The sequence below is a fragment of the Peromyscus maniculatus genome, chromosome 18 (assembly GCF_049852395.1).
Source record: "Peromyscus maniculatus bairdii isolate BWxNUB_F1_BW_parent chromosome 18, HU_Pman_BW_mat_3.1, whole genome shotgun sequence".
Classification (NCBI taxonomy): domain Eukaryota; kingdom Metazoa; phylum Chordata; class Mammalia; order Rodentia; family Cricetidae; genus Peromyscus; species Peromyscus maniculatus.
The window spans coordinates 3,757,359-3,771,129 of NC_134869.1; the positions used below are offsets into that span (position 1 = coordinate 3,757,359).

Sequence of the window (13,771 nt, forward strand, 5' to 3'; positions counted from 1 at the left end):
TAAATGTTTGCCAAGTGGACAGTGATGCTGGGGCATGTATCATGAACAGAGGCACCTGTTCTGGGAACCAGGAATGCTTTGGACCGTGAAGTGGAAGCTTGGAGGGAAGAGAGGGTGATGCCAATCCTTCTCTGTGGAGGGTGCTGATGTGGGCATGCAGGGGCTCCCACGAAGCTCAGTGGGGAGCGAGGAACTCTGACTGGAACCCACACTTGGGTAGCCTTTTAGGTGAATTTCAGTTCCTACACGGAAGTAGAACCTTACAGCAATTTTAGATGTGTTTGAAATCAAAAGTAGTCCAAGTGGATATTAAAAAGGATTATTTAAAAATTTGGTAATAGGAAGCTGAATCAGAATATCCTAATGCTGGTGTAGTTATTTCGTTTATTACTTAGAGAGTAAAGGATTATGTATAGTTATTAGAACCATAGAGAGAAGATTGCATGGTCCCTGCACAGAGAAATGAAAATCTGTGAGCATTCAAACAAGAACTGTAGTTGAGAAGGCTGACTAAAAAAACATACAACCTCAGTCGATAACCTTAATTAAAATATAAATATATATAATCTTGAGGCTGGAGAGTGGCTTGGTGGAGGGCACTGGCTGCTTCTGCAAAGGACCCAGGCCTGGTACCCAGCACCCAAATGGTGGTCACAGCCGTCGATAACTCCAGTTGCAGGACCTCCGTGGGCACCAAGCATGTTTGTGGTACACAGACATACATGCAAGCAAAATACCCATACTCATTAAAAAAAAAAACCCTTAATTTAAAATATATGTAATCTTACACTGTTTTCTAAGTGGAAAAGCTATAGTGACTGAGGGCAAATATTGAAAATGGATTTTCCTCCCTGCTGTCCTTGTGTTTCTCAAGTTGAGACAGTGGTTGAGCTGCTTGCTGTAAGCTCCACCCATGGCTGTTTTGACAGCCCTAACACTTCATAATTAACAAACATGAAGTCGTAGACAGGTTTGACGATGCGCGCCTGTAATCCCAGTGCTTGAGTCAGGAGGATCAGGAGTTCAAGGTCATCTTTGCCTACAGACCAAGTATGAGGCCAGCCTAGGCTGCATGAGACCTTGCCTCAAAAACCTAAAAGAAAAAAGAAGTAATGTGTGTGCCAGGCTGCAGGTCTGACTCATAGTATGTCGGACAGCCTAGATTGAGCATGCCAACAGCCCTGTGACCGTGGCCCTCCTTACCAACCTCGGTGAGCTAGCATCTGAGTTACAGTTGCCTAGAGGAGAGGAAAACTGTTCAGTCAGTAAAAACAGAAGTTTCTCATCTATGAAAACCAAATCAAATCATTCTTTTCTCATGGCACAAAGACATGAGCTTGAAGTATTCAGCCCCAGCTGAATGTGAGTCTGGTCCCTCTCTGCTTAGACAGTTCCTGAGCGCATATTTTACTGCCTTTTAAATGTTAAATTGACTTATTTTATATGTATGGATGTTTTGCCTGCATGAATGCATATACGTGTGCGCCTGGTGTCTAGGGAGGTCAGAAGAAGGCATCTGGTGCCCTAGAACTGGGGTTACAGGTGCTTGTGGACTGCTGTGTGAGTATTGGGGACCTAGCCCGGCTCCTCTGAAAGAGCAGCAGGTGCTCTTAACCGCTGAGCCCTTAAGTTTGTAGCTCTAGCTGGCCTTGAACCTGGGCTGCTCCTGCCTCACCCCGCTGTGTCAGACCAGCGTCCCCACAGCTGCCTTTGCTGCCTCTTATCCCATTGTCCCCAGCGAAAGCACACTGAGGAGAGCACGAGATCCCAATAGGTGTTCAAAGACAGCTCTGCTCTAAGAGAAGGTGAGAGCGGAGAGAGGGAAATGTATGAGGGAAGCGCAACCCCGGGAAAGGGAGACTGAGGCCTTCTGCACACCAACTGAGAGGTAGCATAGAGCTTACAGTGTTCTGTTGTTTGACAGAGTGGCGTGCACTGTTAGGAAGGTAGAGACTGTCACTCCTTCAGCTTCTGTCTCTGGGTTCTTCAGTTTCATTCTCGTGGTGACCTTTTTTGTCATTGTGGGGATTGTTAAGCCGTCTTGGTGGATGATGGGTGCAGTGCCATGCTGTGGGGTCATAGTTATTGGTGTTGGCTGGTGGCTATGCAGTATACCAGTTTGTGCCACTTTTCATTAGCATAAGCCCTGTGTCCAACAGTGACTAATAAATGAGATTTCTACAGTGGTGCCAGCAGGAACCTGGGCCATAGGGTACTCCCCTATGGTAAGGGACGACGTTCTCAGGCAGTTGAGGGCTTCAGCTCATAGGCCAGATTTCCAGGACAGGTGCCTGACCGTGCCCTGTCACCCATCCTCAGGAATCCATGTCCTTTACATGTCCCTGGGTGTGAGGTGCCACTGCCACCACCAGGGCCTGTGGGAGCAGAGGACTGAGGGGTTGTGGGCAGAGCATGTGCCCTGACCCTCTGGGGAAGGCAGAGCTCTGGCTCCACATGGTTCCGTCCCCTTCGCTCTAACATGTTTTTGTTTCCCCTGTTCAGAAGTGAGCACTTTGAAGGATCTCTTTGGACTCGCCAGCAATGGTAGGCATCTTTCGATTTTGGGTGCATCGGCTTGGGGTGTGCATGAGTTTAGTGGTGGCAGGGGTTAGACAACCAGTGTTCTTGCCTTTTGACCCTTCTGGAGGCTCACATATCTTTCATTTTCAGAGCATGACCTTTCAATGGCAAAGTACAGCAGGCTCCCTAAGAAAAAGGAGAACGAAAGGGTGAGTGTTCCTCAGAGTCGTCTCAGCGACCCCAGCTCCTTTTGTGACTTCTGTAGACTTGTAGCATTAATGCTGTGTGATGGAGCTCTTCCTGGTTCCTGTATCTGGACCTGCAAGTTTTTCTGCACCTCATGTGTGGATCTCTTCACCATCTAAAGCACCAGGTGGAACCACTGTCAATGCTGATCAATGTGCTGGTTGGCTTCTGCATGGTGCTGACTCCTGCTCTGCCACCACAGGCGACTGAACCTTCATGCATACAATTCTTACTTCTGTTACGTCATTTCCTTGAGCTAAATTACTTCCTAGGACTACAGACTTTTGCATGAACCAAAATGTGTGTGGCTTTTAGTACCTGCTGCTGTGCTGTATTCCCAAGTGGCGGCATTGGGCACTGCCGCTAGAAGGGTACTGGCTTTGCCTCATAGAATCTTGGGGACTGAGGTGCTATCACTTCGGAGTTTTTATTGGCATTTCTTGTTAAGCCAAGGTGGAACCTTATCCCCAAGTGTTTACCCTGAACAACCAAATGTGTCTGAGTTCTTGTGCTCTTGCCGAATTCCTAGACCCTATGGGCAACTTGAAGTTTTCCTTTCGCTTTCCTCAGGTGAAGGCTGAAGTTGGGAAAGAGGTGGCATCTGCCCGGCGGAAACAGCACCTTTCATCCCTGCAGTACTACTGTGCCCTCAACGCGCTGCAGTACCGCAAGCGGATGGCCATGATGGAACCCTTGATAGGCTTTGCCCATGGACAGGTAGGAGCCCCTTCCCCAGGAGAGTAAACCTGAAGCAGTGGTCAGGAGAAGTGGAAGCATTGTCACAGAGACAGGTGCACAGTGTCCTGGGAAAGTTCCTGGGGCCCAGCTCTTAGGAGAGCTTCCAGCTGGGCTTGACCTTTGAGACCATATGTTCAGGAAGCTGTGGCCCGATCCCAAGCCTCCCTCAGGGACAAGCCTGTCTGCCTGTCTCTACCCAAGAAAGCCAGTCAGGGTTGCAGCTTTCTGCCCACGAGCATGGCTGGTTTTTGAGCCCAGTGTGTGCACGTTGCTTTTACAACCTGTCCTGCAGGCTCACTCTGCCCAAGTTGGGTGGCTGGCTTGGAGACAGGGTATGCATGAACCTTCTCTGCACGGTCAGGCTCCCCCTGGCTGGGTCATTCTCAAATGGTATGCCCCTGAAGTTCCTGCCAGTGTGCTCCCTCCTGGGGCATAGGGAAAGTGTGCTGGTGCTTTTGGAAGTCTTCTGTGGAGGAGTTAATCAGCTTCTTCCCTCCTGGTTAGTGAGCTACTGAGTCTTCAGAGATGCTGCAGTTTAAGGATGTGAACTCAGCTGCTGTGGCACAGATGAGTGGCAGGGCCAGCGTGAGCTTTACCTGCTTTCCCCTCTGTGACTGTCCACCCTTATGTTGGACAGGACAAATGCACCAGAATCTTGGGTCATTTATAGTCTGTGAACTGAAAATGATATGACAAATGTTTCTAAGACCATTTACCAATTTAAAACATACATGAGAATCTCTGACTTTGTATGCATTTTAAAATTACATATACTTCAAAAGAAATACATTATCAGCATCACTCAGCAAAGGGGGGTCTGGACATCTTTAAGCAGCCAACCACAACTGTCTGTCTTCCTAATACAGCTGCTACATGGTGGTGGGGGAGTTCAGGGAAGTCAGCTTATACCTGCAGTCTAGCCTCTGTCGTCTGAATAAAGATGGATTACCTTTATTCAGCCCCCAGCAAAGCCACCCAGCTTTCTCAGAATGGCACTGTGCTGACTACCCCCTCCTTTTTCCTGGAGCTATTGCACTTTGACCCCGATAGATGGCAGAGTTGTTAGATGCCGGGCTCTTGCTCTCTGTAGTCACTTCCTGTGTGCCCTCCCTAGATGGCTGCCCTTGCCTTGGGTCAGTAATCCCTGCTCACTTCCAGGCCCAGGAGCATGGACAGGGGTGGTTGTATTTACCATCTCAGACGAAAAGCTCCAGTCTGGGCAGTCTGTGGACAGTCTCAGAGGACCCAAAGGATGTAGCCAGGAGGTGCTGTGCTTTTCACAGCCAAGCATTGCACACCCTCTCCTAGCCAGGCTTTTTAAATGATTATAAATTGGCCACGGGAGAGGAGAGGAGCGGTAGATGCTTCACACACAGCCCCTGGGCCTAGGAGGGCAGAGCCGTTTGCTGGGAGGCAGGAGCATTGGTTAGAGGCCTAGGAACATTCCAGTTTTCATCTGAAAACTCCTCATTCAAGACACAGGACTGGTAGTCCCTTCTCTACCGAACTTTTCAATCGTCACAGCTGGAGTTCCTCTCTCAGCTGAGCGCTCCTGACAACAAGCTGTTGGGTGACTCAGAAGCATGTGCTCTTGTCTCGGCCCTTTCTATCAGTGTTTATGGGGCACCGCCTGCGTTAGCTCATGGTATGTGAGCACTGCATCCGGCTGTCTGCAGGCCCATTTGGTGGAGACTGCTCAGACGTCAGCACTCGCCGTTTGGAAGGCGTGTTGCCTCTGTTGTGGCTTCTCTGGTTCTCAGAAAACAGGCTTCAATACTGAGGTTTTATCATTTGTATAGGTTTTCCAAAATCCAGTTTAGTTTGTGTGTGTTTGTATGTGTACACATATGTGTGTGGGTGTGCACATGTCATGGCCTGCATGTGGAAGTAATAGAAAACTGTAGGAGTCAGTTTTCTCCTCCTGTCATGTGCTCCTGTGGATCCAGCTCCGGTCACGAGGCTTGATGGTTAGTGCGCTGAGCCATCTCAACAGCCCTGTACGATCTTGGAGCACACAGGATGACCTCTCCTGTGGTATTGGCAGGGTAAGGAGGGCACAGGGCTTTAGATCCCCTCTGCTCATCTGTGCTTGGGGTTGGGTACCCCAGAGAGCTCAGAGTGACTGGAGAGCAAGCGAAAGGGTTAAAGCAGTGCTCCAGAGGAGGACAAGGAAGGACAGGAACCCCAGGTGCTCAGCTACTGCAGAAGGCTCACTGAGAAGATGAAGATTAGCTGATGAGCATTGTTTGCTTATTTGACATTTCAGGGACTGAAATAGGTTTACAGTGTTGATGTGAATCAGAGGTCAGCGGCCCAGAACATCCCATGTGTGTACTTGACATGGCAATAATCCTGCTCATGGCCTTACCCTCTGATGACCTAAGGACATTGGTGAACACGTTTTCCCAGGGTGTTCTTGGACTAGAGGGAAGGGTATCGAAACCCTACTGATAACACCCACTGGCCTCTTCAGGGAGAGACTTCAATTTCTGTGCCCACTGCCTGGGCCACGCTCCCCTTCAGATGAGCCAACATGGCACATGAAAAGAATGCCCATGCTCAGTGCTTCGTCTTTATAACCTTGGTCACAGCTGTGAATCCCTGTCATCAGGCACATGAAGAGCAGCATTCATACCTGAGGTCCAGAAAGCCCACCAGTGAAGCAGTTGAGCTTTTCAGGCTGGGCAGCTGCAAACATGTAATGCCCAGAAGCATTCTCTTTCCCATGCCTGGCTCTTTCTCTTTCTCTTCCCCATGTGCTGGGCACCTGGACCTCCTTCTGGGAGGTGAGGGTCACCCTGGAGTCACGGGAAGCAAGAAGTCCTCCCCGCAGCTCCAGAGCCAGCAGCTGAGCTTCTTTCCACCTCGACTGTCGCCAGTCCCGCAGGTGCCGCTTCCCGTAGGCAGAGGAAACGCAGCATGTGTGCCTCACCCTTTTGAGAAGCTGCTTGATGCCAGTTTAGCCCAATTTCCCCTTTGGTCAGCGCTTAGGTCCTCTGTCCATCTAGCCCAGGTCGGCAGCTGTGCTGTGTGTGGCCCAGTGAGTGTGCTCAGGCACATGGCAGCCCTCACCTTGGGGGTGTGACACCTCCTGCCATTCTCCATCAGATGTCGGTCCATGCTCTGCTGGTCCTGAGCATGTCCCGTGGTTCATCTCCACGTAGTGCTGGATGGAAGATGGTTTAGAACAGGGAAGAGAAGGCTGCTGGTGGCAGTTCAGAGATTGTCAGTGTGATTAATGAAACTGTTGGTATGGACCAAGGGTGCACTACCCTTCTTTATTCCTGGTGTCTCCTGCCTTTGAGCACGGTTGCCAAGCTCCCGTTTCTCCACTGACAAACACACTATGGACTTGGGCATTCTTAACCAATGACGGAAGTGATGGAGGAATGCTATCAGATTGCCACAGGAAGGGGCTGGCAGCCACATCATTTGTCCCTACACAATCTCATCATTAGGGAATTACTACCTTCCTAGTTGACGTTCAGAATACTGCCTTTGTATCTTTCAGATTAACTTTTTCAAGAGAGGAGCGGAGATGTTCTCCAAAAGTATGGACGGTTTCTTATCATCAGTTACAGACATGGTTCAGAGGTAATACTGCTCTCAGGCGAGGCCTGGGGTCCTTCTGTCTTCCCACTGCATCAGCCTCACTGGGGAGTGGGTGCAGGCTTCTTCTGCCTTCGGAGGGTCAAAGAGTCCCATCACCCTGTAACCTTGAGACAGTCTTCACCTGGCGGGAGAGGTGCTCTCAACGTAAAGCCTGAGGTACTCCAGTGTCGGAATCGCCCTTGCTCATGTTTGGGTGTCACGTGCTGCGAGCCTCTGAGAGAACTGTAGATTAGCTTTCCCTCGAAGTTAACGGGAGGGAGCAGCAACCAGAACTGCTCCTACTTGGCAGGAAGTTCTAGATCACACTAGGTCATAGTAGACACGCACGATGCCAAGCCTTTGTACGCACTTCAGTGAGCTGTAGTTCAGCCATGGAGTGCACTTCAGAAACCCCATCGCTTTCCTCAGATGGTCTCCCTGTTGGGAGGACTGCCCCGGCTCGGCCGCTTCCCTCTTCCGCAGCCTCTGTGAGGAGAGCTCTGAGGTGGCTCATGGGCCACACATGCAGGCCAGTTTCACCCTGTGCACGCATATGTCACTCTCGATACCTATCAAGACTGCTGTGAGTGTTGCGGGGCGGGGCATGTTATAGTTGAAGAATTAGAAAATGGGAGGAGGAGGCAGGAAGGCCGGAGTTCAAGGCCAGCCTGGGGCATATGAGGCCTGTTTCCGAACCTCTCACCTGCCCCCAAAAAGGGAATACAAAGTGAGAACAGTGAATATGGAATCTTACTTCCTGTGGGAAAAGGAGAACGTTTTCTTGAAGTTGTTACATGTCAAGTAGCTTAAGAGGGCCCAGCAGGAGTTTATTCGGGCAGAAGTCCATCAAAGGCTCTGAACATGAAGAGAACCCTGAAGAGCCATTACCGAGCACTGGGCTCCATGGCTGGGACAGGAGTTGTGCTCTTGGGGAAAGCCAGCACAGTGCTCACCCAGTGACAGCAGCGGAGATGGAGACAGGTCAGACTACAGTGATGCTAGGAAGCAGTTTGTGAAATCCCACTCTACTTTCTCCCTTGTAATTTGTTCTGTTCCTGAGATGCTACAGGACAGCACAGAACCTGTCACTCTGTAAAAGGGCCTGGTCTCTCTTATTTCTCAGGGCTGAAGTTTTTTTTATCTAGTTTTTTTTTTTTTTTTTTTTTTTTGTAGGCAGCATCTCATTTTGTAGCTCTGGATGGCCTGGAACTCACTATATAGACCAGGCTGGCCTCAAACTCTCAGATCTTCCCACCTCTGCCTCTCGTGTGCTGAGATTTAAGGTGTACATCACTATTGCTGGCAAAAAAGCTAATTTTCTTAGCATGTGAATTACATGCCAATGAGTAATTGCCGCCATTATTCTCCAGGCATGAGGGTCTCCTGCTGCCCCATTTCATGCAGGCGCAGCCCACCCACATGAGGCCTTAGGCAGCATCTGGTGCTGGCACTAAATCTTTACATTCCTGTGGGGGAACACAGGTACCCTAAGTGCTCACATGTTCTCAGAACCCAGCTGAGGTCCAGCTACCCTGAAGAGCTAGGGGGTTTAGTCCTTAATTCCATGGTGATGCAGGGAGATGTCAGCTCTGGAGAGAAGCAGTTGGAAGCAGTTACTTTGTTCCTGTGTTCTTTGGGGTCTTCGGAGATTCTGATTGGTTTCGGATTCCGAGACTGTGTATATGAGGCTGGAGAGAGCAAAGCAGCTACTAAAACCTCCCTGAATTGTGTGCCAGATGACACCCTGGTGCACAGGAGCACATCTCTGAGGAAACCAAACAGTCCTCTTTCAAGAGGCTACTCTTATCTGTAATCGGGTTTTTCTTTGAGCTACCAGCTCACAAATCATGACATAGGAACGTGTTAATTATGAAAGCTCTGTCTGATGCCTTAGGCTTGTTTCTAGCTAGCTCTTTATAACGTAAACGAACCCATTTCTGTTCATCTGTGTGCTGTCCACCCTGCTTTCCTGCTTCCTCCAGGTCTCCTTTCATCTTCACTCTTCTTCCCAGTGTCCTCTCTGTCTGGAAATCCTGCCTAGCCATTGACTGTTCAGGTTTTGATTGAACCAATCAGAGTGACATTTCTTCACAGTGAACAAAAAGATTATCCCACAACACTTAGCCACACAAGCTGGAGAGCCTGAGTGGGGTCTGTCCACTGACTGCCTCCTTTAGAACCCTTTACTGGGGTTTTCCTCTCATTTCATTCTCCACCTTGCCTGGGTGTGGTGGCACAAACTTTTAATCCTAGCACTTGGGAAGCAGATGTAGGCAGCTCTCTGAGTTGAGGTCAGTATGGTCCACATGGTGAGACCCTGTCTTAAAATACACACAATATATTCTCATTCATTCTCATCCCCTCCCTCCCTCCCTCCCTCCCTCCCTCCCTCCCTCCCTCCCTCTCTCCCTCTCTCTCTCTCTCTCTCACACACACACACACACCCTTCCCCACCTTGGCAGTGAGGAGCAGGCTGCACCATCTCAGTGGAGAATGTCAGAAAAGCCAAACACTCAACAACAGCTGGGTGAAATTGTCAAGCTGAGAGAAGAAAAAATCCTGAGGTACTGACCTGGAGACTGGTCAGGGTGACTTTGCTGTATATCTGCCTAGTTCCCCCTGCCATGGTTCTGTCCTCTTGTGTAACTTCATGTGAAGTGGGACACCTTATTTCTCGTTTGCATTCTCAGATGTGTGGGCTGTCTGGAATTTCTGTCCTAGACTTTATAACCTACATCTGCCAATAGTAGGTGAGAGTCTGATGAGGCCAGAAGAATAGCACCTGTTGGAAGGACAAGTTCTAAGTTTTCTCCATGTCAGCATAGAGCATGCAAAGCCAGGGCTGTCCAACCAGAGCCTGGTCACTGACCCTTTGCCACCTCAGGGCAGTTTGATGGTCACAGAACAAGCCCTGGCTGCTTCTTGGTATTTATTTCCTGGCCATTCCTGTCTCTCATAGTCTTCTCAAACCCTGAGCTAGACTGTGTTGTACCATTCCTTCACTTAGGGGTCTTTCCTAGGCCCTGTATGTAGTAGACCCTGAAGATGGGGTCCCAGAGTGGCTCCTACGATCTGCATTAGCAGATCTGAGTGTGGTCCCCCTGAACCAGTATCACTTCTGGTAATGCAGCTTTCTGGACATAGGTCTAGGGTGGAAAGTTGTGCTACCTGGGAAGCTGGTGGCTCCGGAAGCATCCGTCAGTGGGTGAAGCAGGCACTGCCACCTTGTGGCTTAGGAGTGGTGAGCTGGCCTGTGGAGAGTGGCTGACCTGCAACCTTCTGTCTTAAGCATTCAGGTGGAACTGGAAGCTGAGGCAGACAAAATGCGGGTGTCCCAGCAAGAGTTGCTTTCAATTGATGAATCTGTTTACACTCCGGATATGGATGTGGCCACATCACAGATCAACAGGAACCTCATCCAGAAGGCTGGCTACCTCAATCTCAGAAAGTGAGAATGCCATGCAGCTTTGCTGAACTCAGCTCTCCCTGGGAAGTGGCCTCAGAGGCTGTTTCTCATGTGGCTAGTGGTCTGTGGGTGGTAGTGGGCAACAAGCCCGACTTGGGAAGCTTTGGGGGCCCAAGTTCCAGGCTGCACTGAGACAAAGCTGAAAACTGAGCCCCAAGAGGCTGGAGTCAGTGCCCTGGACTCCAGGAGCTGCAGGCCACCCTTGTTTAGGTTTCATGGTCATTTAAATGTCACTCCAGGCTATTGAGAGTGTAGTCCTCGGCCCCTGCCTGCTGAAGGGTAAGGGCAGTGCCACAAAGACCCATGCTGAGGCAAGAGCCAGGGTCTGTTAGATCTCTCCAGATTGAATCACACCCATTGCGATCATGTCTTTAAATATCCATCTGGAATAAAAGATACAAAAGGATTCATTGCTTCTAAGACCCTCAGAGGCTGTGGCCATCGTTGTAGAGTACACTGGTATCGGTGGCTGATTCCTGGCTGTGAGGTGGATGACTCCTACTTCACTGCTGTTGAGTAAGTCTCCAGTGTGTGGGGAGCCCTCCAGTGTTAGCATTGCCATTTAAAAAAACAGTCATTGGAACAGGAAACACAGTGCCTTGTGCACAGTCGCTGTTTAGTAAATAGTGCAAGTGTCTCTGCCATGAGGCTTATCTGAGGCTCTCTTCTGCAGGTGAAGCCTCTCCCAGGCCTGTCAGTGTGAGACTAAGCTGAACGTCCTCATTAGTTCTGTAGGGCAAAAAGAAAAAAAACCTCCACAAAGTTAGGATGCTTTTGCCAGGAGGCTGCATTTTCCTCTTGTGTACAGCCCTCCAAATGAGAATGTCCTCCAGTTAGAGCCCCCAGGATTGGGAGAGAGGCAGTGTGACCCTGATGGCTGGTATACTCAGAAGAGTTCAGTTCTGCATCCTAGAGAAATGAATGGTACAGGGTTCAGTCCCTAAATGATGGACAGATTCTAGTTAGGGCTGGTGGGTTTGGAAGCCAACGGTAGGCGCATGTCACTGCATAGCTGGCTTTGGTTCTGTCATTCCTCATGGGAACAGAGCCGCCTTCCCAATGACTCAAGCTAAACTGTATTTCTGCCACTATTCACAGAGTGAGTTTCCAACTTTTCCTTTAATGCAAAGACATTTCTAAAATGTGCCAGTTCCTAAGAACAGGCAGCATGGTATGGAGGGGCTATTCCCATGCCCCAGTGCTAATGAACCTTCACATACAATTCCCACAGCAAGACGGGACTGGTCACCACCACCTGGGAGAGGCTGTACTTCTTCACCCAAGGCGGGAACCTCATGTGCCAGCCCAGGGGAGCTGTGGCTGGAGGCTTGATTCAGGACCTGGACAACTGCTCTGTGATGGCTGTGGATTGTGAAGACCGACGATACTGCTTTCAGATCTCCACGCCCAGTGGCAAACCGTATGCCTCTTGTCTTATTTGGGAGGACAGGGTAGGAATTACCCTTACTGAAGGCTGCTAGCTCTAGTTCCCATGTACCAGTCCTGGCCGCGAGAGGCCACATTGCAGGTCTTGTTCTTTCCAAGTGTGGTTTTCTGTCCTCTGTAAACAAATGGAGTGACCACTGGGACCCACCTCACCTTATTCAGGAACCCCGGTGAGGATCCAGCTGTGTCTTGGGAGGAGAGATGATGTGTATAAGACAGATGTAGCAGGTGCTTGCCAGCAGAGATCTGAAAGAAGGCTGAGAGAAGGCTGGGACTCCTCTGTTTTGGGACAAGGCTAAGGAGAGCAGCCAGAAAACGATCCAAGAAGTCCATTTTACATCCAGAACTGGAAGTGTGAACAGTACAATCTCTACAGAAATGTGAGCAGTACATTCTCTACAGTGTGAGCAGTACATTCTCAACAGAAGTGTAAGCAGTACATTCTCTACAGAAGTGTGAGCAGTACATTGTCTACAGAGTGTGAGCAGTACATTCTCTGCAGAAGTGTGAGCAGTACATTCTCTACAGTGAGAGCAGTACATTCTCTACAGAGTGTGAGCAGTACATTCTCTACAGAAGTGTGAGCAGTACATTCTCTACAGAGTGTGAGCAATACATTCTCTACAGAAGTGTGAGCAGTACATTCTCTACAGAGTGTGAGCAGTACATTCTCTACAGAAGTGTGAGCAGTACATTCTCTACAGAGTGTGAGCCGTACATTGTCTGCAGAGTGTGAGCAGTACATTCTCTACAGTGTGAGCAGTACATTGTCTACAGAGTGTGAGCAGTACATTGTCTACAGTGTGAGCAGTACATTCTCTACAGTGTGAGCAGTGCATTCTCTGCAGAAGTGTGAGCAGTACATTCTCTACAGAAGTGTGAGCAGTACATTCTCTACAGAAGTGTGAGCAGTACATTCTCTACAGAGTGTGAGCAGTACATTCTCTACAGAAGTGTGAGCAGTACATTCTCTACAGTGTGAGCAGTACATTGTCTACAGAGTGTGAGCAGTACATTCTCTACAGAGTGTGAGCAGTACATTCTCTACAGTGTGAGCAGTACATTGTCTAGAGTGTGAGCAGTACATTGTCTAGAGTGTGAGCAGTACATTCTCTATAGAGTGTGAGCAGTACATTCTCTACAGTGTGAGCAGTACATTGTCTACAGAGTGTGAGCAGTACATTCTCTACAGTGTGAGCAGTACATGTCTACAGAGTGTGAGCAGTACATTCTCTACAGAGTGTGAGCAGTACATTCTGTACAGAAGTGTGAGCAGTACATTCTCTACAGAGTGTGAGCAGTACATTCTCTACAGTGTGAGCAGTACATGTCTACAGAGTGTGAGCAGTACATTCTCTACAGAGTGTGAGCAGTACATTCTGTACAGAAGTGTGAGCAGTACATTCTCTACAGAAGTGTGAGCAGTACATTCTCTACAGAAGTGTCACTTAACGACACTATCTTCACCTTGGGACCTTATGGGCCCAAAGGTCATACCTGAAAATGTAGTAGCCTATAGTTATCACAGTAGGTCCCATCCCAGTGGTTCCCCTCTTGTGTAGAGCAGGGGTTTCAGTTTGTGTTTAGAGTTCTAAATCCTAGGAAATTACCTCAGGCTTTGCCTGCCTAGAGGCTGGTGATGGGAATAGTGGGAGCCTGTGGGATATGCCTTCCCCAAGTTAGTAGAGCAGTTAGAGACTGTTCTTTCTTTGACAGTGGCCAGTGGCTCAGGACTAAGATGCACAGATTCTAGTGGTCCTATGT

The 13,771-nt window shown here is 49.3% G+C and overlaps 1 protein-coding gene across 3 annotated transcripts in view; it reads left to right on the top strand.

The window, feature by feature from the left end:
* Appl2 (adaptor protein, phosphotyrosine interacting with PH domain and leucine zipper 2) overlaps nucleotides 1-13,771 on the top strand; it is a 46,881-nt gene that overhangs the window by 23,138 nt on the left and 9,972 nt on the right. For all 3 annotated transcript variants that reach the window (XM_015986565.3, XM_015986566.3, XM_076554467.1), the window contains 6 exons: nucleotides 2,503-2,544; nucleotides 2,671-2,729; nucleotides 3,337-3,483; nucleotides 7,016-7,098; nucleotides 10,385-10,543; nucleotides 11,793-11,981. In XM_015986565.3, the coding sequence (XP_015842051.1) occupies nucleotides 2,503-2,544; nucleotides 2,671-2,729; nucleotides 3,337-3,483; nucleotides 7,016-7,098; nucleotides 10,385-10,543; nucleotides 11,793-11,981 (679 nt within the window). The remainder of the gene's footprint in view (nucleotides 1-2,502; nucleotides 2,545-2,670; nucleotides 2,730-3,336; nucleotides 3,484-7,015; nucleotides 7,099-10,384; nucleotides 10,544-11,792; nucleotides 11,982-13,771) is intronic.